The 23,298-nt window shown below is 36.1% G+C and overlaps 1 protein-coding gene across 1 annotated transcript in view; it reads left to right on the forward strand.

The window, feature by feature from the left end:
* LOC116162888 (tachykinin-like peptides receptor 99D) overlaps positions 1–23,298 on the forward strand; it is a gene marked incomplete at its 5' end in the record, with an annotated part of 78,793 nt that overhangs the window by 24,882 nt on the left and 30,613 nt on the right. Inside the window, 2 exon segments of the mRNA XM_031476649.1 lie at positions 152–302; positions 19,830–20,026. Coding sequence (XP_031332509.1) covers positions 152–302; positions 19,830–20,026 — 348 coding nt within the window.

Consider the following 23,298-nt stretch of genomic DNA (forward strand, 5'->3'; position numbering starts at 1 on the left):
GTCTAGTTATAGCAAGTCTCTGGTTGCACATTCACATTCTCTTTAACCACATTTAAAAAGTTCTCTTTACAAACCAAATAGTTACTCTATGTTTATTTAAATGTTAAAGAAATTATACCGGCTTTGCATCTTACTTAATTTTTCTTTTCAGATATAACATCATAATATTAGTCGTAACTTACGTTGTGCCAATTGCATCGATGACATTTACTTATGCCAGAATCGGACTGGAGCTTTGGGGATCTCAGAGTATTGGAGAATGCACTCAGCGACAAATGGAAAATATTAAAAGTAAACGAAGGGTAAGTTCTTATTTAATCTCTTCTCTGAAATAATAGATTCTGTCTGCAAATAGAATTAATTTAATTTTAAGGAGCACAAATTAAAACTGTATGATTTGTGCGGTCCACAATTTAAAAGGCAAATATTTTTATTCCTTCCGCATCTTTTGTCAAAAAAACGGTATTATAACCCCAAGTTGTTTGTGTGATATCTTTATATAAACCTATCTGTTTGCATTTAGCTTTTAGGCATCTGCCATCTCGCTTGGGAAATTCTTGTATTTCCCTACTTTGCTTGCTTAAAAAGTTTTAATAAAAGTCTTCGCAAGGCAAAATCCCCTGCGAGAGTAATATAAGTAGTCCCGATAGGGCACGATTGCATCAATAACTAAGATAAAAAATGCTGAGGGATAAATATTAGTATTCAGATTAGTATCTACCTAATCAATATCGTTCCTACAAGGGATTCATCATTCAAAAGGAATTTGTGAGATCAACCCTACAGTAACTTAAGAAAAAGGATCTTTCGAACCTACTTTTAAGAGTGAAGTTTCTGGATTGGATACATACGCTAAGAAGATTATAGGTATATAGGTACATGCATTAATATTCGCTGAAATTACCACACGTGCAATTATCGGGGGTAAATACACAAGAACTTGATTTTTTATTATACCTGAATCACAATCTCCGTTTTAAACACTCAAATGCGTGCGAAAAAGGGCCTTTAAAACACACGTGCTTTAAAGTTGCTAAGTAACGATACTTCAAGTATGACTTTTGAAACTGTCATCTGGATGAAATAAAAAATCCTCTTAGGTCCCTTTCTGTAAATGCAGAACATTTTTTTGGCTGTTGTACCTATCCTTTGGTTGAAGCTTTCACAAACGCGCGTAATTTAGGGTATGCTTCCAAATCTGTTCCACTTTTTAATCGCAGCATTGCTTTAAAGTTTTGAATGAATGCACCAAAATATAGAAGATTTTTAAATACCTTTGACATTTCCTTCATATATGCCAGCATTATGGATGCATTTAAGACTTTATTCGTAAGTAACTTCCTATTCATCCATGGAAACAACTTTTCATATTCTTTATAATAGGCTTTACTGGATTTGGATTTTACACCTACCAACGTTTGTTTAGATTTTACAACAATCGATTTAATGGACGGTGTATTATCTTTTTCAACGGAAATCGTTTAATTCACAAAGACGATGATTTTTTAAGCAAACGTCAAGTGACATTTCCATGGCAATCGTGAAATTACGAACACCCAGCCCACTTAATTAGACATGTTTTCGAGTATAACGTCAATATGACTTCATTGTATTTCCTATTTTTAAATTATACTGCAGGTATAATAAAAAATACTATAAGATACACATGTATAATTGGTCTTTAAAGCACTTGCAACGTTAAAGGCACTCCGCTTTGCGTCGTGCCATTAAACTCGTTGCGCGTGCTTTAAAGACTTGATTATACACTTTTATCTTAATATACTATTTAATCGAATAATTTTATTTTTACACGAAAGTTTTGTTTGCAACGGAGATCAAAAGTGTGATATCATGTGGTTTTGATCGCGAGTTTTTTCCAGGAGGCAACAAAATTTGGGCCAATTTTTAATAGTTAGGTATCCTAATTTAAAACCAAGATCGAGTGTATTTTAGGGAGATTAATAAGACGGTAAATTTTACAACCACTATATATTTTACGCATTCCTACACGCATTTTTGTTGATGATGAAAAACTACATAGCTTTCAATCAGATAAAAATTCATCTGATTGGTTAAAATTTGAAACAATCACCAAGCTGAAGAGAAGAATATTTTTGAGATGCTGTCACGAATGTTAGTGATTGAAAAGCTTAACTAGCATGAGTGAAGCAGCACCTCAAAAAAAATTTACAAACACTTCGACTACGAATGGCATTCGAAGCCCGAAGGACTATTCAATGAATCAGAAGAAAAATTAAGCGTAATTACCCACGCGAATGTATATTTATTTATACGTAATAATCCCGAAGCCCATGACATTATTTCCATTACGATAATAAAAGCATTGAATAAAAACACTATAAGAAGCCTAACACCGTGGAAATAAAGCGCGACAGAGATTGAACTGAGAATATAATGGAAACACTGTCAATAGTGTCGATTCTTGAACTGAGAAGAATGAGAATTTGCTTTCCTCCTATTTACCGCAATGAGAGTTCGGCGATCACAACCAATGCGGGTGCAAGGGGATTTGTCGCGCTTTCTTCCATAAGCGTTAGGCTTCTTATAGTGTTTTTATTCAATGATAAAAGTCAAAATAAATTAGTTGCTTTTCATTTTGTTATTGATTCTATTCGATCTTTTGTGCTCCAAGCTAATTCGTTATGAGTAATCAGATTAAAAGATGTGGTGATAAGTCGGTTGCCGAAATTGGTTAACAAATTAAGACTATTCCGGTTAATACGAAAAATGTCACATTTCACTGGTCGAAGCGTGCAATTATATCCATTCCCATTGGCTCACCAATTTGACATCGCGGCATTTTACTGGTCCAAATGTGACAAATGTCAAATTATGCATTTAATAATTTATTGTAATGTCTTCGTTTTTCAAAAGTAATGCGATTGTATTTGAACCTCACTAATAAAAATTGAGGGGTTATTGAGATCACTCCAAATTTCCGACCGATTTGGTTGAAATTTGAAACAGATGGTTTCGCGAGCCGATTCGAAAATGGCAAATGCCTTTTTGGCAATATAAAATCAATGTTCCCTCTAATAGTCCTGAAAGCTGATTTTGTAAACGATTGGAAAATGGGAAAACTCCTTTAAGCTACAAAACTTCTTTGTAATAAATAGCACAGATATACGTTTTGTCATCTGTGTAGATAGGGTATGAGCAACAAAATTTTGATTGGGATAAGGCCGTGGAAATTTTTAGGTCACATCTAATATTTATTAGTTTGGCAGCTCGCGTTAATAAGTTATTGCCCATTGAGTTGATTGTGTAATTAAATCCAGTTGTGGACTAAATAGTAGCCGTGTTGTTGATCGGTGCGATTGGTGAGCTTCCACTGGCTGTCCTTTTTTTATTTCAATTGGTTTTATCACTTCTTGAATAAAACAAAAACCTTAGTTATAACATTTCTTATGTAGTTTTCTATTCTACAAGGGCGTTGCATTTAAAAACAAAAAGTTAAGGTCATCCAGCTAAACAGTTAGTTCTAATAAGAGGAGACATTACTATTAATTATTAAATGAATTAATAATTCATATTTGTTATATGTATAAGCACACAAGTTAATACAACGATTGCTAACGGATCAATAATCCTTTTTAACACAGAATCGGCAATGTACTTCTCCCCTAATTCATCATCGGACATCTGCACTTCTACGTGACAAATTTCGCAAGTGGTCGACTTCATTACGATCGCAGAAAAATCCAGACAGTCGGCCCGCATGGCGTTACGAAACAAGTTTTGTCGCGATCTCTTTCGCGTGGACCTAAAATCAATTATGGACATATTGATACATTGCTTCGCGTGTCGATTAAAGTAGAGTTTCGATTTTTGGCATAGGGTAGGAACCGCTTATTGTAATTTTGTTCAAAAGACGAAAATCTATACATAATCTCTCGCATAATCTTTTCAGACTATTGTATTCTTCGGAATCAAGACTACGGGGAGTGCCCATGACGACGAATATCCTCGTAATTCTCGGAAACGAAAACCTCAAAATCCTCGAAGACCTCAAAAGCGCCAAAACCTCAACATCCTCAAAATTCTCGAAAACCTCCAAACTCCCTAAATCCTAGAAAATGCTCAAAATCTTCGAGAGTTTCAAAAATTCTCCCTCGAATCCTTGAAAATCCCTGATATCCTCAAAATTTTTGAAATCCTCGAGATCCTTAAAATCCCCGAAATCCTCAAAATCCACGACATTCTAGATAGATCCTTAAAATCCTGGAAATCCTCAAAATCCACGACATTCTAGAATAATCTTGAAAATTCTCAAAATTTTCGAGAACCCCGAAATCCTCAAAAAACCTCAAAATCCACAAAAATCTTCAAAATACTCGAAAGACCAAATATTCTTGGAAATCCTCAAAATCCTCGAAATCCTCAAAATACTGGAAATCATTAATATCCTCGAAACCTTCAAAATACTCGAAATTCCATAAATGCTTGAAAATATTCAAAATTCCTGAAAATTCCAAAAAATCCTGAAAATCGTCACAATTTCTGGAAATCCTCGAAAATCTTCGTAATTCTCGAGAACGAAAACCTCAAAGTCGCTGAAACCTCAAAATCCTCGAAGTCTTCAAAATCTTCGAAATCCTCAAAATTCCAGAATTTCACGAAAATCGCAAAAATTCTCGAAAATCCTCGAAATCTTCAAAAATCCTCAAAATCCTGACTTCCAAAAATCCTCAAAAACATCAAAATCGTCAAAACGTCAAAATCCTCGAAATCTTCAAAATCTTTGATATCCTCGAAATTCATAAAACTCAAAACCTCAAAATCTTTAAAATTCTCGAAATCCTCAAATTCTTCAAAATATTCGAAATTCTAAATATTCTTGGAAATCCTCAAAATCCTCGAAATGCTCGAAATCCTCAAAAGCCTCAAAATCCTCAATATCCTCGAAATCTTCAAAATACTCGAAATTCCATAATTGCTTGAAAATATTCAAAATCCTTAAATACTCAAAATCTTCAAAATTCTTGAAATCATCAAAATAATTTCCCGAAATCTTCAAAATCGTCGAATTTATGGAAATCTTGAAAATCCTCAAAATTTTCGAAATCCTTAAATCCTCGTAATTGTCTTCTAACTCATTCAAAATTTCAGAAATTCTCCAAAATCCTAGAAATCGAAATCCTCAAACTCGAAAATTCCAAAAATTCTCGAAATTCCTCGAATCCTCAAAATCCTGGAGAATTCGTAATCTTCGAAATCCTTTAAATCCCCAATATCGTCAAAATCCTTGAAATCCTCGAAATCCTTAAAATACTCAACATCCAAATTTCAGAAATTCTTCAAAATCATGGAGAATTCGTAATCTTCGAAATCCTTTAAATTCCCGATATCGTCAAAATCCTTGAAATCCTCGAAACCCTCAATTCTCAAAATTCCTCGAGGTCAGAAATTCTTGGAAATCATCAAAATCCTGAAAATCCCGGAAATCGTCAAAATCCTCACAAATCATCGAAATCCTTAAACATCCTTGATATCATCGAAATCGTCAAATTCTCCAAAATCCTAGAAATCGAAATCCCCAAAATCGAAAATTCCAAAAATTCTCAAAATTCCTCGAGGCCAGAAATTCTTGGAAATCATCAAAATCCTGAAAATCCCGGAAATCGTCAAAATCCTCACAAATCATCGAAATCCTTAAACATCCTTGATATCATCGAAATCGTCAAATTCTCCAAAATCCTAGAAATCGAAATCCCCAAAATCGAAAATTCCAAAAATTCTCAAAATTCCTCGAGGCCAGAAATTCTTGGAAATCATCAAAATCCTGAAAATCCCGGAAATCGTCAAAATCCTCACAAATCATCGAAATCCTTAAACATCCTTGATATCATCGAAATCGTCAAATTCTCCAAAATCCTAGAAATCGAAATCCCCAAAATCGAAAATTCCAAAAATTCTCAAAATTCCTCGAGGCCAGAAATTCTTGGAAATCATCAAAATCCTGAAAATCCTGGAAATCGTCAAAATCTTCACAAATCATCGAAATCCTTAAACACCCTTGATATCATCGAAATCGTCAAAATCCTGAAAATCTAAATCGTAAAAATATTCAAGATCCTCGAAAATTCTCGTCATCCTCGAAAACATCGAAATCGTCAAAATTCTCAAAATCCTAGAAAATTCCAGAAATTCTCGAAAATCCTTAACATTCTCAAAATCTTCGAAATCCTAGAAATCGAAACTCTTCAAAAATTCTTGAAATTCCTAAAAACCCTCGAAATCATCGATATCGTCAGAATACGCAAAATCCTCGTAATCCTCAAAAATCCTCGAAATCCTCAAAAATCCTCGAAATACTCGTACTCAAAAATCTTCAAAATCCGTGCGGTGATCGCCGTCACCATTACAAAATGGGCCCACATTGCTAAAAAAGACTATGGCGTTTGCCGAAAAGGCTAGCCATTATCTCGAACCTTTTGGGAAAGGTGCTCGGCTGTACAGTAATCGCGATTACTTTTGTAATCGAAAGTATGAGCATTGTGCTTGCGAATACTACCCAGTCTCGTAGCGCCATAAAGAAGCGTAGTCAATTTACCTCCACGGCGAAATATATGGAGAACTTGATTTTGGTTTTCATACTCGTACATTACCTTTTATTACGTTGAGATTATTAATTGCAAGAAACCTTAACGCCGTATAGGTGCGGTAAATTAATGGTCGGAAGCTTTAATTAAATTCGGAAATAATGACGTAGGAATTAAGAATTCCCCTTGTAAAGCAAAATTAAGTAACGTAAAAGAGAAATATCACGTAAATTGCGAGTCTGGATCAAGATTTTATTTGAATCTTCGTGGGGATGCCTCCGTTATTAATGCGAGACAGAACCATTCTTAACTTTGAAACTACCAAAGGTTAACTCTTAGGTAATTCAATGCAAAGTGTATATTCTGAACTCAAACGGCCTCAACTTTTTCAAAAGCTGGATTATGGATAATAGTTGTTCTATTGCATTTTTAAGTTAAAGAGGTTAAACCAGGTGTTGGGTGAGTTTTAAGTTTTTAACATGAGTGTCGGTTTCGATAATAACCACATTTGCAAAAAGCTGAAAATTTGTTTTCTATGAAAAAGATATCATAGCCGATCCATGAAATCGTAGAATTTAATTTAAAATTTAAAAATGGACAGCGATAGTAAAATGAAAATTTTTTAAGTCGTTCTTGTCAGTCTTGAACACTAAAAATATAATAAACGGTGGCCAGCGGAGCCACTGGAACCTTACCTTAGACCATATAGTACATGGACTGCTATTTAGCCCTATGCTTTCAATACAAAATGGGTCACGGTCACGGATAGAGGGCACTGTAGTCGTGGGTATGTGAATCTCAGGGTAAACTAAAGTCGTGTAAGCACCACTCGGATCGCGTAAAGAGTAGCTTTTATGGTAACCGCGTAGTACGGAAAGCTTTAAATACACTTGATTATCTTCTATCCGTCCACAAATAAGAATATCTTTGCTTTTTTTGCCATATCTGGGCAATTAATTAATTGGCATTTGTTAATTTATAGGTTGACAGCCTCAAATCGTGTCTCATCGGACAATTTCGGACAGACTCGTTTACCCCATTATATATATGGTTTACCCTGAATCGCACATACCCAGGCAATATCCTTGACCATATTTTAGTTACAATTAGCAGTCCATGTACTATATAGTCTAAGAACCGTACCAATCACGGCTATTATTTTGTCCACAAATGTCAACTCACTGCGTAATAACCTTAGACCATATAGTACATGGACTGCTATTCGCTCTATGCTTTCAATACAAAATAGGTGGTCACGGATAGGGGGCGCTGTAGTCGTGGGTATGTGAATCTCAGGGTAAACTAAAGTCGTGTAAACACCACTCGTATCACAAAAACAGCAGCTTCTGTAGCAATCAAGTCGTACGAGATGTTTTAAATGCTATTCTTTATCTTCTATACTTCCACAAATAAGAATAGGTTTGATTTTTTTGGCATTTCTATGCGATTAATTATTTGACGTTTGTTAATTTAAAGGTTGACAGTTCAAATCGTGTCTCATCGAACAACTTCGGATAGATTCGTTTACCCTGAAACTTACCTATATACCCAGGCGATGTCCTTGACCAAATTTTAGTTGCAATTAGCAGTCCATGTACTATATGGTCTAAGGTAATAACTTATTAACGCGAGCTGTCAAAGTAATTAATGTTAGACGTGACACGTGACCTAAAATTTCCACGGTCTTTTCTCAATTAATATTTTGTTGCTAATACCTTATTAAATTTTATAGCCAAAAGAGCATTTTCTATTCTCCAATCGTGTCCATCTTCTCAGCCTTCAAGACCATAGAGAGAACACTGGTTCAAAATTTCAGCCTAATCGGTCTGCTCTTTGCAAACTTATACGTAATTCAATAATCTCGATTTCATTGCCAAAAAGGCATTTGCCATTTCCAAATCGCTTCCGAAAGCTTTTTAGCTCTCGAAACCCACGGTCCGTATATACTAAACGGTTGCCTCAGTCACTGCAGTTTGTGGGCGCGGAGAGAGAGTGGAACTTCCCGCGTGTGACGTACTCTCGCCTGCCGTAGAATTTTCTGTACGCTGGACGTTTGTACCACGGCCATCGTGCAAAGGTGTATTATTGTACCATGGGTGTATTGTATGCGTGTCTCACCCTCATATGCTGTGTTTCTTATTAATGTATTCTTTCAAGGTATTGTATTATTGGTTACCTATAATTACAGTGCGATCAATATTGAGTTGCTGCGCCGCTTCAAGAAATTATGACGTTAGTAATCATTTGCCGCAACAAGCGTGGTGCACCATGTTATTTTAAAATGTTTAATGAATACTTTATTAACATAAAATGCACTATAATTCAATCACAGATTAACTAAACGTAAAAAATCGTCTCTCAAATCTTTACATCATTTTTGCACCCACGCGCGATTTTCACTTCACTTTTTTCAGCCTACTCTTCAACTTTTTATATTTTAACACCCCTCCTGAATTGATTTCCTTTCGTACTTGAAATCAATTCCCATCAATCCGTTCAGTCGTGTTGTCCGTTCTTTGCTCAAAATTTTGTGAATGAATCTGCCAAGTTCCTTTCAGTGGGTACGTACTTCAAGAAAATTTTTCCTTCTGTCATCTCTTATCTTTAACGTTTTTATGTCCATGTGCTTGCTTCTCTCCGATGTTGTCTCGTTCTCTGCCAGTTTCTGTGCAGCCGTGTTATCCATGTATATTTTCCAAGATCGGCTCACATCATAGATTATTTTCAGTTCTTCGAATAGCTGCCTAAACCAAATCGTCTCTTTGGCACATTCACATAAAGCAAGTAATTCAGCTTCCGCACTACTGAGTGCTACAGTTCGTTGTTTCCTGATCGTCCATGACACAGGTCCTCCACTTATTATTGATACATATCCGCTATATGATTTGCGGTCGTTTAAATCACTTCCCCAATCTGAGTCAGTGTAAATTTTAACATTTGTTTCCTTCTCATCTTTCGTATATACTATTCCCACGTCTAAGGTTCCCTTTAAATACCTTAGTATTCGTTTTATTCCTTGTAGGTGTTGTTGACTTGGATTTATCGTGAATTGGCTCATATAGGACGTTGCGAAAGCAATATCTGGCCTCGTGTTGGTGGCTAAGTATGTATAATAAGCTTCCAACTATTTTTTCATACATGCCTTTTACTTGGTTATTTATTTCAGCCATGTTTTTCGTGTATTTTGCTCCAAGTTCTAACGGTGTTGCCGCTGGTTTACAATCCGTCATTCCAAAATTTTTAAGGATATATGTTTAAGATGTAATCTCGTTGATCTATCTTCAGTGATCCGTTGAATCGTTTAATGTTGATTGATAAAACCCTGCTTGCTTCGCCTAGATCTTTGATCTTGAAATTTTTACTTAACGCGTTCTTCAATTTTTCTATTTCTGTCTTCAATCCGTGTAAGACCATGTCGTCTACATATAGAGTCACGATCAGAGTTCTTTCCGTGTTGTAGTAAAGACAAGGGTCCATTCTTGATCGTTGCATCCCCATCTTTTTCAAAAATTCGTTAATCTCTTGATTCCATAAATATCCCGATTGATGTAGACCGTACAGGCTTTTTTTCAGTTCGCAAACATACTTCTTCTTGTTTAAATTTTCGTCGAATCCGTCTGGTATCTCCATGTAGGTTTCTTCATCCAGTCTCGCATTTAAGTATGCACAGTTTACGTCGATGTGGTTTATTTCCCAATTTTTTCTTACGCTTATGGCTAATAATATTCGCATCGTTTTTCGCATGATTACTGGTGAAAAACTTTTTTCGTAATCTACATATTTAGTTTGATGATTACCTAGAGCGACAAGTCGTGCTTTGTATTTCATTATTCGTCCGCAGTCATCGTACTTTCGTTTAAATATCCACATACTTCTTAGAATCTTTGCGTCTCTGGGTCGTTCAACTATATTCCACGTATCGTTACTTATCAAATTTTCGTACTCCTCCTGTATTGCTTCGTGCCAATCGTACTTTTCTTTACTTTTCATAGCCTCGTAACTTTTTGGTTCGGTTTCTGATATGTCTTCGGCAATGGCGTATGACGTCTGTCCTGTCGTATCGTAATTTTCTAACCATGCAGGTCGTTTGCTGATTCTCCCACTCCTAGTCGTAGTTACTTCTTCACGTTGCAGTTCATTTCTTTCTTCGTCGTTGTCCTCATCATTTTCTTGATTACTCACTTCTTGCTCGTGTTCGTTTTATCACTGTCATCTTCTTGTTCGTTTTCGTTTTTCGTTTCGCTTCGTTTGTCTTCATTATTATTTTCTTTATTTTCATCGTTCGACTCGTTCATACTATCCTCTTCGTCATCTATGAATGGATCGATAAAACGATTCCATATTACTTCATTTTCGTTTTTATCGTTATTGTTATCTTCCTTCATTGGGAATCTTGTTTCATCAAACTTCACGTCTCTGCTTATAATTAGACATTCTTTTATTGGATCCCATATCCTATAAGCTTTGGAATAGGGTTCGTATCCAATAAAAATCCCTTCCTTTCCTTGGGGCTGGTATTTCTGTCTGGGCTGATTGTTTTTGTACCAACATTTGCATCCAAAACTTCTCATATGAGTTACTCCTGTTACTCTATTACTCCATATTTCGTATGGCGTCTTTCCTTCGTTACTCGTAGTTGTTCTTCGGTTTCTTCAACTTTTTATATTTTAACACACCAATACTAAAACATAACCTTAAACTTCAAACCAAAGTAAACTTTTAACGTTTAACCATATTTACTAAATGAACGATTTGAGCACCTTGTGAATGTCCAAATTATGTGAAACTACACAAATAGCAAATTACTACAAAAATTGAAACGATTTTATTTCTTTTACAACTCGTTAATATTGAAGGAATTGCGTAAATTACATGCACACTATAACAACTGTTCGAAGTGCTCGCCACCATTATTAAGACAGGGATTCACTCTTTTCTTCATGTTTTCCAAGACGGAATGTAACTACTGTTGCGTCATTTTTCAAACGGCAGCTTTCCTGTTCGTAATTTGGCAATAGTGTGTAAGCGATTCCGAATACGTTGCAATCTCGTAAATTTGCATTAAACCAATCGCATGCATATAAAACGATGAGTTCTTGTAACACGGTTACTTTAAAGGATAGAAGTACAACTTTCTCCTGACAGTAGTGTGACACGTTCCGTATGAGATACCCGTTTGTCGTAGCGGCTTTTTCGGACTTTGATGAAGAGGTTTTTCGAAACTCCTGTATACACAAACGTATCGAGTACTCTCAAACTCAATTTTCGTCTAGATTACGGAAACAGGACTGCAAATGCATCTTATTCTCTTCTAAAGTAAAAGGCATGTCAGAGTAAACCTATTACCTTTTACACGCTACAACTAAAAAAAACGTTTGCTTATAATTTATTAGTACTTTACCCACCTTGTAAATATTCAAAAGAAACTGGTAGTCTTTAAAAACGCCGTTTTGAAAAAGATGAAGGTCATAAAAATTATAGGTTATATTTTGTATTGGTGCACATATACCTGGTTGCGGCAAATGATTACTAATGTGATATTTTATAAGAGCGGCGCAGCATATGATTATTGATCTCCCTGTATAAATTAAACTGGGAGCGTGCTGTGTGTGTCCGCGAAACTTTTGCTTCATTAAGATTGTTCATATGATTCAAAGATTACTTGAAAAGAGCTTTTACTGTTTCTTTTAGGTAAGTGCACGTGTCATCAAGAATACATGTAGTAATAGCTAAAAAAAGCTATGCTTACAGTGAGTTTCTGGATAGCTGTAAATAATGTTCATTGCCTACAGGTGGTTTTACATTCAATTAGAGAAATTAGAGTGGTGTTACGTCTGAATCTCACTAACAATGAGAAAAAAACTGTAATGTTACACAATGCCAAGAAAAGTTTCTCAGTTTTCCAGGAACTAAATTTCTGTAAAATCAATTTTGAAGGACTACCTATAATTACCAAATCTATTTCAGATTGCTGGAAAAATGAGTGGTGGTAAACGCTGTAGTATAGGCAGCTGCCTAAAGTCAAGAAGAGAAAAATCTAAATGTAGGTATCTTTTTTTCAGAAAAGACAATTCAATCCTCAATTCGCGCGTATTTGCAGTTTGCACTTTTTACCAATGGCACTGCATTGGAAATTAGATACATCTAGGGAAGAAAGAGTTGGGACAAGGGAACGCAAGCGATTAGTAGAACTAGAAGCACTTCTTTAGGGCCCAAATGACGCAACCACTCCTCATAATTTTCAACACCATAGCTATGTGTTCAAGAAGTAAAGTGTACTTGTACATGAACAAGCAAGACATTAGAACTAAAGCGCCAGAATGAACATCCGGGGCCATACAGAAAGCCATGAAAAAAAGTCAAAAGCCGTTTAGAAGGAGTTCAGTCACACACATTCTTACAGAAAAATATTATATATCAAGATAATTACGCGTGTAATACTAAATTATAAACCTTTCGATTCCATAAGTAAAACTTACTGGTTTTATTGGTACCTAAACTTGTACAAACGTCGACGATCGTACGTATGCACCGGCCACTGCGGAAATGTCAAAGAAATAAACTAGTACTGATTATTACTTAAAATATAATTACAATAATAAACACAAATATGCAAAAATTAACTCTTTGCTATTAGAATTACTATGTTCTATTTTGCATTTTTTTAATGTAGCTACGTTTGGAAAGTGGAGAAAGAAATTTAGTACAAGAATTACAAACCAAAATAACAAAATAGTTACCTAAGTACTACTAATGACAAAGCAGTGCGTATTTAAAACTAATTAAACAATATCGTCGTTTCCTCTTCACTGATTTCAAAACCTTCGCCTGATGTGCCAGTGATTACCGTGAAAGATAAACTTTCTACAGCTTCATCTAACAATCCAGGGCGTTGCCACATTTCTTCTTCCAATCTCTTAATGTGGATTATGTCGTATTCAGACTTACTTTTCGATTTGATGATGAGATGTTCATTTTCAATTCTTTCCAATTTATTTCATCCTGCTTCAGTCAGTTTTATATACACCAGGTTCATCTTCTGTTAGCAAGCACTCCATAAATTGGATGAATGTAGGTTTCCTCAAAAAATGCGATCTTTACCTCCAATGCAGCCAATTTTCTCCTTCAATTTATTAACTAAATTATTGATTGTGGAGACTTTGTTATGGATCATGTAAATTTCATTCTTCAATACGCCTAAATCAGAATTATCCAATGTTGTTTTGTAGGAAGTTGCACTTCGTTGCTTCTTTGATGGAAATTTCCATGTCCTATCATCGGCAAGTTTGAGTTCGATCTACAGTATAACAATACCTAAGTATTTATTTCAGAGGAATAATGAAATGCACATTACCTAATATTGGCTATCAAACCAAAAAAATCACTGATTTGGATGGATTAATACTCCGATCCAGTTTCAGATAAGGTATTCAAGTCTGCATTAATTTGATTTACGGCTGTATTAGTTTGATCCAATGTAAAAGAGCAATAAATCTGAGTATCGTCAGCATATTGGTGGAATTTGCAATAACGTAATCCATTACAAATGCTGCTGGAATAGATACTATAAAGCAGGGGACCCAGAATAGACCCTTGAGGGACGCCACACAAAATACGTTCCACATTAGAGATTTTGTTGTTGACAACAACGCGTTGTTGTCTATCTGACAGATAAGAATTAATCAGCTGGCATGCCGGCGCTTCACAGCCAAAGTGGGTAAGAACGGATGAAAGAAGTTTATGACTAATCGTATCAAAGGCCTTACTGAAGTCCAATAGCACTACCACCGTAAGTTGATTTGCATCAGTTGCTCGAATTATATCGTCCGTTATAGTAAGAAGCGCTGTAGCGCAGCTAAACTCTTCCTAAAACCCGACTGCGGTGATGGTAGTATGTTAAACCTCTCCAAGTACTCTACGAACTGTTCTTTCATTACCATTTCGAGGATCTTTGGCAAAGTGGGAAGAATGCTAATGGGCCTAAGGTCTTTGTAGCTTAGCGAATTGTTACTCTTGGGAATTGGAATAATATTCGCTGTCTTCCACGCTGAAGGAAATGTGTTTATGAAATACAATAATTTACTATAGGTATGTGTAATATATTTCACAATAAATACAACAAAGTTTGACCATGTCAATTCCAATACCATCCGATCCTACTGCTTTGGACGAAATTTGGGTGATAATTTTTGATACATGGACATCACTGGCCTGGTAAAACGTAAACTTATCTTTAACATTAGGGTGCAATGAATCATAATTAGACAAATAAGTATATTTAGTAAGAAAACTGTTTCCAGGAACTGATCTAACAAAATGTTTATTAAGTTCATCTACATCGTTGAAATGTGGAGGGAGTTCGCTTTTGCATTTCTTGTAAATATCAAGATCATTAATAGCTTTCCATAAACCCGCCCTATTTTGATTTGCCAGCGAAAAATTTAGATAAGCTTTTTTTTCAGAACAAATAGATTTGGAAACTAAATTTCTCAGCACCTTATAATAAGTAGTCGTAATGACTGGACTTTTTAGAAATCTTATACCGATTGTAAACTTTGTTTAAATCCTATGCACGATTTTCATATACGCCTGATAGATTTAATACATGAATAAGGACGCAGTTAATAAAACGAAAGCGCATTATACACGCATAATTGAGTTTTAGTATAGGGTTATCGAATGAACTCTTCACGTTCCTAAAGATATCTTTGTTCTAAAAATCTGGTGTTAACTTATAGACACTATAAATCGAGGAAAGTTGAGAGCATTAATTGTATCACCACAAAGAGAAAATGGAAGTTTAAATTGCTCTTTTTATGCTTTAACTGCGCGAATGTCACAGACAGTAATTGAAAACGGATCACTGCGTTAAAAGGTCTAATTAAAATGGTGTAATTATATAAAATATACGATCAAATCAATTGCTTATTCGTACGTATTGTAGAGAGAACATTGAGTATATAGGCACAGATATACGTAATATATCTGTGGTATAGGTATTACTTTTTCGTGGATAGTGGCGCATAGAAACCTCTCGAAATCCACGTAATATCTTAAATACATATACTCTGTTTTTTAACTAGGAAGACGGATTTAAAAGTTCCCGCAAAAATCCTTAGTTTCTATTGGCTCCCGCTGCGCCCGTTTTACACCCAGGTAAAATTGCTATTGACATGATTTAACTGTCAAATTTAATCGCGATTCTCGTCCGTAACTGTTGTACTTATTTTTGAGTTTTTCTGTGTTCTGAGTCCATTTGCATAAATTTTAACAAAAAAAAAACAGTTCTTTTAAGAACTAAAGTTGATATTTCGCGTCCTAAGTATACTGGTATTAGTGATGGATTCAACTCCAAGTACCAGTAAAGCAAGCTTGTCTCCTTTGAAAAAACGTAATCGCTTAAACTTGGGTCATTTTATCAGTCTTCGAGAAGCAGTTTATTATAAACAAATGTTGTCTGATATTCCGGATATGAAGTTTGCTACCCTTGTGTTGAAGATTACATCTACCACAGGTAACGTAAATCATGATGTAGGTATATATTTGGTTGTTAAAGTATGACACATATTAGGAGTTGCACGATCTACAGTATACCGGATAATTAAAGAATATCGAAGTACTGGGATTGTTACCCCTTCGAAACGTTCCGGTGGTCATAACGCTGTTGCAAATGTGAGCCCTGACGATTGGCGGAATTGCGTGCAACACGTTATTAAGGAAGAAAATAAAATGTGTAGATTGGATGGCCTAATGGATACACTTATAGAACCCTTAATTATTTCACTCGGATCGAAGGACAGTGACAGTTCTAGTGAACTCTCGGAAGACAGTGACTAAATCTCTTATATACATAAAGCAGTGAACTGTGCTGTCTAATAATATGAGCATAATTCCATTGTTCTGAATTTGTTCAATAACTTACCATTTGTTGTAAATTGTAATGTGGATTGTGTAGTATTACAACTGATAAAGCATTTAAAACTACAATTCAAAATAATGTTTCAAAGGTCAAAAAATGTATGCAGGATGATTACCTATTATCAATGTATTACCTATTTATTATAATTCGCTTTTAAATGTATGATGTATGCATAATATAAAGGAGTTCCTACCAAGTAATAACCCAAAACCATAAATAATGAAATCTATCCAAATGTGAAAGAAAATCACATCACGCAACCCACAATACATATCTCTATAAAATGAGTCTATTATTTTTGTTACTAGATTCTAGTGACATTTTCAGTGTAAATCAGGTTTTTAAATCCGTCTTCCTAGTTAAAAAACAGAGTATAGGTACTATCTAACCTAACCAAAATTTCTTCCACTTTACTACAACACGGAAAAAAACCACCTGGGGGATACTCTCAAAATATTCAAATATTTTATTATCTTATAGGGAAAATTTTCAATCCTCTATAGCAAATATGATTTCTGTTGTTCTGAAACATTTTCATATACAGTGGGGCAATGACACAGTTTTATGTGCGTGATTGCCGGACATTAGGGCAAAGCCCAAAGGGGCGCGGGACATAAGGGCGCTAGAACAAATGGGCGCGGCATATAGCCACAGATTTACATCTGTGATATAGCGTAGTCGGTACAAATTTTTTCGCTGCATTTTGTGAAAAAAGCATGAAACTCGGTACACGTGTTTATTACGTCCAAATAAAATTTTTGGCGCGCAGCAGCCATCAAAATTTTCGTGTGGGTTCAAAATTTGAACACTTTTGTTCAAAAGGGTGTCCAGGGTTTTAACCTGCAAAAAATGATGAATTTCTGGGTTCTAGGGGTCGTTTCTGAATGATTTAGGGTCGCTGATGCCAATGGCGGCATAAAAAAAGTTGCATATCTGATCCTTAGTGCTCTAGTGAGTGGTACCCTTTACTTTTGTTTGAAAAGTTATTTTAAAAAGCTGTTCAACAATTTTGTTCCTTAACACATCAAGTATGTATGTACATAACAAATTTCAATCAGAATTTTTTCGCACCCCCAAGTAGGACGTGTCACCCATCTTTGTAACTCTTATGATTGCTGAGAAAAAAAGAAAAAATCCAAATTTCACCACTTCTTTGGGAGTGGCTCCCAAACGAAAAACGCTCGACCCTCGGTTTATTTGGAAAAAGTGCTTATCCTGATCCCCTCTATCACCCCAATTTTTTTTTATATGCGGTCAAGTAGCACCCTGTATAGAAATTTAAAATTTAATTTAAGTGCCTTAAAAATACCCAGCTTCAAATTCCTGCAATTGAATTCATAAATTGTTGATATGCCCAAAAGGGCATTGTGAATTTTGAATCTATTCAACCGCAAATCCAGTTTGCCTTTGTCGGTACCCGCTTCGGACGTTCCGTTCAGTCGAAAATTTCGTTTGAAGTTTTGGCTCCACCACCGAATCTACTCAAGGATTTCCCGTTTGCCTTTTTCGGTAACCAGTTCCGATGACCCTTTCATCCGCAAATCACGTTTGGGGTTTTCGCTCCACCACCGAATAGATTTCCTCAAGGACTTCCTATTTCCCTTTCGATAACCAATTCCTATGCTCTGTTCACTTCCTACTTTCCTTTGTCGGTACCTACAGTAGCCTACTCAGTTCTGCCGCTAAGTTCACCCGGAATTTGTTATTTGCGTTTGCAATTTTACCCACCATCGGAGAGATCTGGTGGAATTTCATTAAAATCGATTCATAAATGTCCAAGAAGTCAAAAAGGCATTGCGAATTTGGAATCTATCAAATCCAAATTTTGGCATTGCCTATCGCACGGTGTCAGCTATGCATACTTGAAATTAGTGCAATTCGGTGCATAACTAACGCAGATGTGATTTTTTTTGCTGATATGGCCAATTTACGAACTCCGATCTACGAATTGGATAAAAAATCAGTCTACAAAATTTCATCGTAATCGGTTCATACGTTCTCTTTAAATGGTTCGAGGTGAAAAAATCGAGCGAGCGAACGATTTAGGAGAAAGCTCTAAAAAAATAGAAGTATAGAAGTAAAAGTGATATAAAAGGTTGTGACCCAACATATACGTTTTTGGTATCTTGTATCCTGTTTAATGACTGACACAAACTAACTACAATTTTTTTGAGAGAATTCTCTATCCCTCGCCCATATGTCCTCGCGTTCCTATATGTACGCGCGTCCTTATGTCCCGCGCCTTTTTTGTCCCCGCGCCTTCATATCTCGCGCCCTTTCGGCGACGTCCTAATTTCCGGCTCCGGCCTCAGTCATTGACTTCCCAAAAAAAGATCACTTAACACATTAAACCAATTATGCTGTTTTACAAGATGTTTTGACAAAAATCCAAAATCCGGTAGATTTTTATTGTTGGGGTTATTTTTGTAGCACAGAGGAAATAAAACGTGTTGTCATCAAGTAAACGCATGCGTCTTTAAGAAACGCGCGGCTAATTCATCGCCGATGTCAGATGTGTGACAGTTGCGCTACAACGCATGAAATATCAAACGGACGGTGAGAAGAGAACGACCGTTGACTCCTAGAACGGGCCACAACATTTAGGCGGGTTTCGTGTGTGGCCCTCTGCACGATTTTATATGTTCTAAAACGGACGTAGAAACGCCGGTCGCGACGTCTGTTTACGCTCGTTTCACCCTGGCCTAGGTTTTCCTGTAGCTGTTGTTCTAGTTGGTAAAGTAAATACCGGTGTAGTGACATTCTGTAGGGACCCCTCTGAAAAGCATTAAGGTTGATTCTAACTATACATAACGTTTCCATACCATATCCTTTCCATAACCATTCCGTAAATTATTATACCTATGAAATTGACCTTTAAGTGATATGTGCGTAAGACATTTAGCCGCGCGCTAATACACATTCTCCTTTCCGTTCACATATGGAAGGCGAATGTGTATTAGCGCGCGACTGAATGTCTTACGCACATATCACTTAAAGGTCAATTTCGTAGCCTATAATAATTTACGGAATGGTTATGGAATGGATATGGTATGGAAACGTTATGTATAGTGAGAATCAGCCTTTATGCGGATCACTCTGTAATTGGGCGCAAGCCTGTTGAGGGCCCAGAACAAGAGAGGCATAATAAATATCTAAATAATGGTGGTCTATTTTCTGTTACTGCCATATGTTTCGTAGTTGTAATGTTGGTTGAGGCTATTTTGGGTTTGTGGCTGAAAAAGATAATAACTTGTTTGAACCCTGCGGTATGATAAAGTTGCTATTGTTTCCGTCCTTATCCATCGAAACCAGCTAGACTCATAACTAACGAATGCAATTTGTTTCAGGTGGTGAAGATGATGATGGTTGTGGTGGTGATATTTGCAGTGTGCTGGCTGCCGTTCCATCTATATTTCATTGTAACGTCGTACTATCCAGAAATTACAAACTCGCCGTACATTCAAGAAACATATCTAGCCATATATTGGTTAGCAATGAGCAATTCGATGTACAATCCAATCATATACTGCTGGATGAATGCCAGGTAACGATCTTTTTTGTTACAGTCCTAATCGATTGTGATGTACTTGATGATAACTGGCACCTCACTTACCTTACACATACCTATCCAGTTTTGAAAAACATGAAATTCCAAATAAAGTTAACTGATTGTAGCGATTTTTCCATAACATTAACGAGGCGCCATAAGTCACCGGCAATGCGGAATAAATGAGGATGTGACTCATTTTTTCTGAGAAACATGCTCCCTAGATTTTTCGAGAAGGTTTATTGTTTGCTATATTCGTGCAAGAAAAATTGAATTGTGTTTAGTGTCAGCCTTATCATCGATGTGGAAGTGATAAATAATGAAATTCGCCCCGTGTTATAAGTGTGGTATGAATTTAGCGTTGTAAATACGACTCCAAGTAAGTGAAAAGTATTGAATAGCATCATGATCTTTGATAGCATATAGGAAGTACCTCATCGACTCGCATCTGCAGTAAACACGCACATTTTTGTCTAGGTCTAGATTTCTAACATGTTCTGTGCCAGAATAAAATATAGTACCAAAATGAGCTTAATAACTTCCCAAATTATCGATTATTTAGGAAATGTAAAGTAAAGGCAAATATACGGGACTAATTCAAGATAAACCTTTGTCGATAATGGTGGTGTCAAAAGCAAAAATATAATACTTATACTGGTAGTTGCAGAACGCCCGCCGGTAAAAAGTACGGTTGGACATTTGGTATTGACCAAAACCTTATTTACTTCTTATTGTTGTATCTTAATACGTTGGAACGTTTCAACATCACGCTTGTGCCATATCATAAATTCTCCGTAAATTCTCTATTTTATGTAGGTATGTGGATGTTCTCGTCGTTCCCGATCAATTTTCTAATATAATGGGGCGAGAATACGATAAATCTCCAAAAATAAATTGCGTGATGTGATAGCAAACGTGTAAGGTAAGGTTGAAATTACACCTCGAGTAAAGGTTAATTTTTTCGTAATAACTTACAACAAGTCTGAATTGGTTATCGATTTATCCGGTGTAGACAAGTTACATAAATAATCTAATATCACACTTCATTTCAACCTTTTTCACAATGTGTTGAACATCTCATCAATCAAATGTCAGAACACAATCACAATATCGTTTCGTTGCCACCGTATGAAAAGTTTCCAATTTGGGTTGCACGACAATCACAATACATTTATTGGTAAATTTCGTTATTTACGTCCTTACTTTGCGCAGACTGCAAATTTAACTGTTTGCTAGGGTCATTGAAACAGATTTTGTTTAAAATGCCTACCTACTTTTCGAAGATGTGCGTGAACTTAATTTACCGAAAATTTAATGTATCAGAGAGGGTAAAGCTCATTACGCGGTTCCTCGCATAGTTCGTTCATTGATCGTTGTCGAGTTGCTGTAGAGCACGGTAGTCAGATCATTTTTTGCGCGATTTTGAAAAAAAGTAGCGCTTATACAGGGTGTCTTAAATTGAGTAGGATAACATGGCTACCTTTGTTATTACTCGTATTATACTTACAGATCCGGTTAAATTGGCAAAGTTGTGTAGTTTTTGATGCTAATGGATACTCCGATGCGATATTTTGAAAAAATAAATCGTTTCGTATAGATAATTGAAAACAAGTGTAAAAAGTCATTATGGCAAACATAAATGAGAGCGTATTTTCCTCCTAATAATATTAATGCTAGGACCAGGAAAAAATACAGGTAGGCACCTGGGTAGACACGAGATCTTTACCCCATTCTCTTTCAAATGAGCCGCCTATCGTCGAAGTCTATACAGTTTAATGAAAAATAGTACATATACAAACAAATTTTAAAATGGGCATTAGTAAAGTTTTACTTTTATTCGAAGTGTCTACATAATTATGGAACTTTTTATAAATGCTTTCGTAAATAGCATTGGAAATTTCATTGAATACCTTCATAAATAAAACATACAGCATGCGTAAACAGTAATTTTAAAACCGGTATTAGTTTTAGTTTCATTCAAAGTGCCTACATATGATATTTCATTCAACTGCTTTCATAAATAAGAAAGTTGCAATTGCGCATGCGCAAAACCAAATTTTAAAACTGGTGTTAAATTTGCTTGTATTGCAAGTGCCTATGTATTAAATTTCATTTAAATGCTCTCATAAATAAGGAAAGTGGCATTGCGCATGCGCAAAATAACATTTTGAAAACGTCGTTAATTTTACTTATATTGGTAGTGTTTACATATAAAGTTTCATGTAAATATCTTTATAAATAGAAAAGTTAGCATTGCACATGCGTAATTCAAATTTTTGACACTGCTCATGAGCAAAACCAAAACCCTTTCAAATGAAACCCATATCGCCCAATCGGTTCAGTGGTGTAGAAGGAGTACGTGTGACGGGCGGACGGACACTCATTACTTTTTCACCTTTTATTTTTCTTACATTTTTTATGCCATACTCCTAAAAATTCCGGTGAACTTATCACGTGAGTACGGTGCCCTCTTTCTATTTTTCCGTTGCACTGCGGATGGTACGCAGAGGTTCTGTGTCACTTTGCGCCATATATGCAGGAAGTTAGTGCTTGGAAAAGTGCAATTTTGAATTGCCGGCCTTGATCTAGAAAAATTGTCAGGGGTGTGCCAAATTGAGATACCCATCCAGTGTGCAATGTCTCTGCTACTGTTTGGGTTTGCGTGTCAGAGATCGAAAAAGCCTCTGGTCATCCGCTGACCTGCCAATGCATGTTAGACAAAATTTGGCGTCAGAAGGTGGTAGCGGACCTAATAAGTCTATGTGGATCGCTTGGAATCGTTCGTCTGGAGTTGGTAGTGTTTCTAAGGGTGACTTGGTGTGCTTTATAATTTTTGCTCTCTGGCAATTCAGACAAACACGCGTCCAATTTCTAATGTCTTTTTAGCGCATTTTTTAAGAATAAAAAAACATGCTATTGTTTGTGTTATCTCCGTCCATCCGGCCGGACCCACTTCTGCCGTTTCGAACTACTTCTAGGGGAATGATCCTAGAGTCCTGGAATTTTTTGCAGTAGGTAGCCTATACCTTGAAGGTGTGCCCAACGGCCATCAAATTTCGCTGCTCTTTCGATGCTCTTTTTGAAAGTAAAACGTGCATAAGTTTTACATACTACAACCAATTGGTCTAAGATTTTGCATACGCATGCCTTTTAATTTTATCTGTCGTTGTATTCTAATTAAAGGTCTCAACGAAAGGAACCTTTTTCTGCCAACTACTGCCCTTCTTTCTGTCCTCTTATCAAACTACGGGTGGGGGGGGGGGGGGGGG

The sequence above is a fragment of the Photinus pyralis genome, unplaced genomic scaffold, assembly GCF_008802855.1.
Source record: "Photinus pyralis isolate 1611_PpyrPB1 unplaced genomic scaffold, Ppyr1.3 Ppyr1.4_LG2, whole genome shotgun sequence".
NCBI classification, from domain to species: Eukaryota; Metazoa; Arthropoda; class Insecta; order Coleoptera; family Lampyridae; genus Photinus; species Photinus pyralis.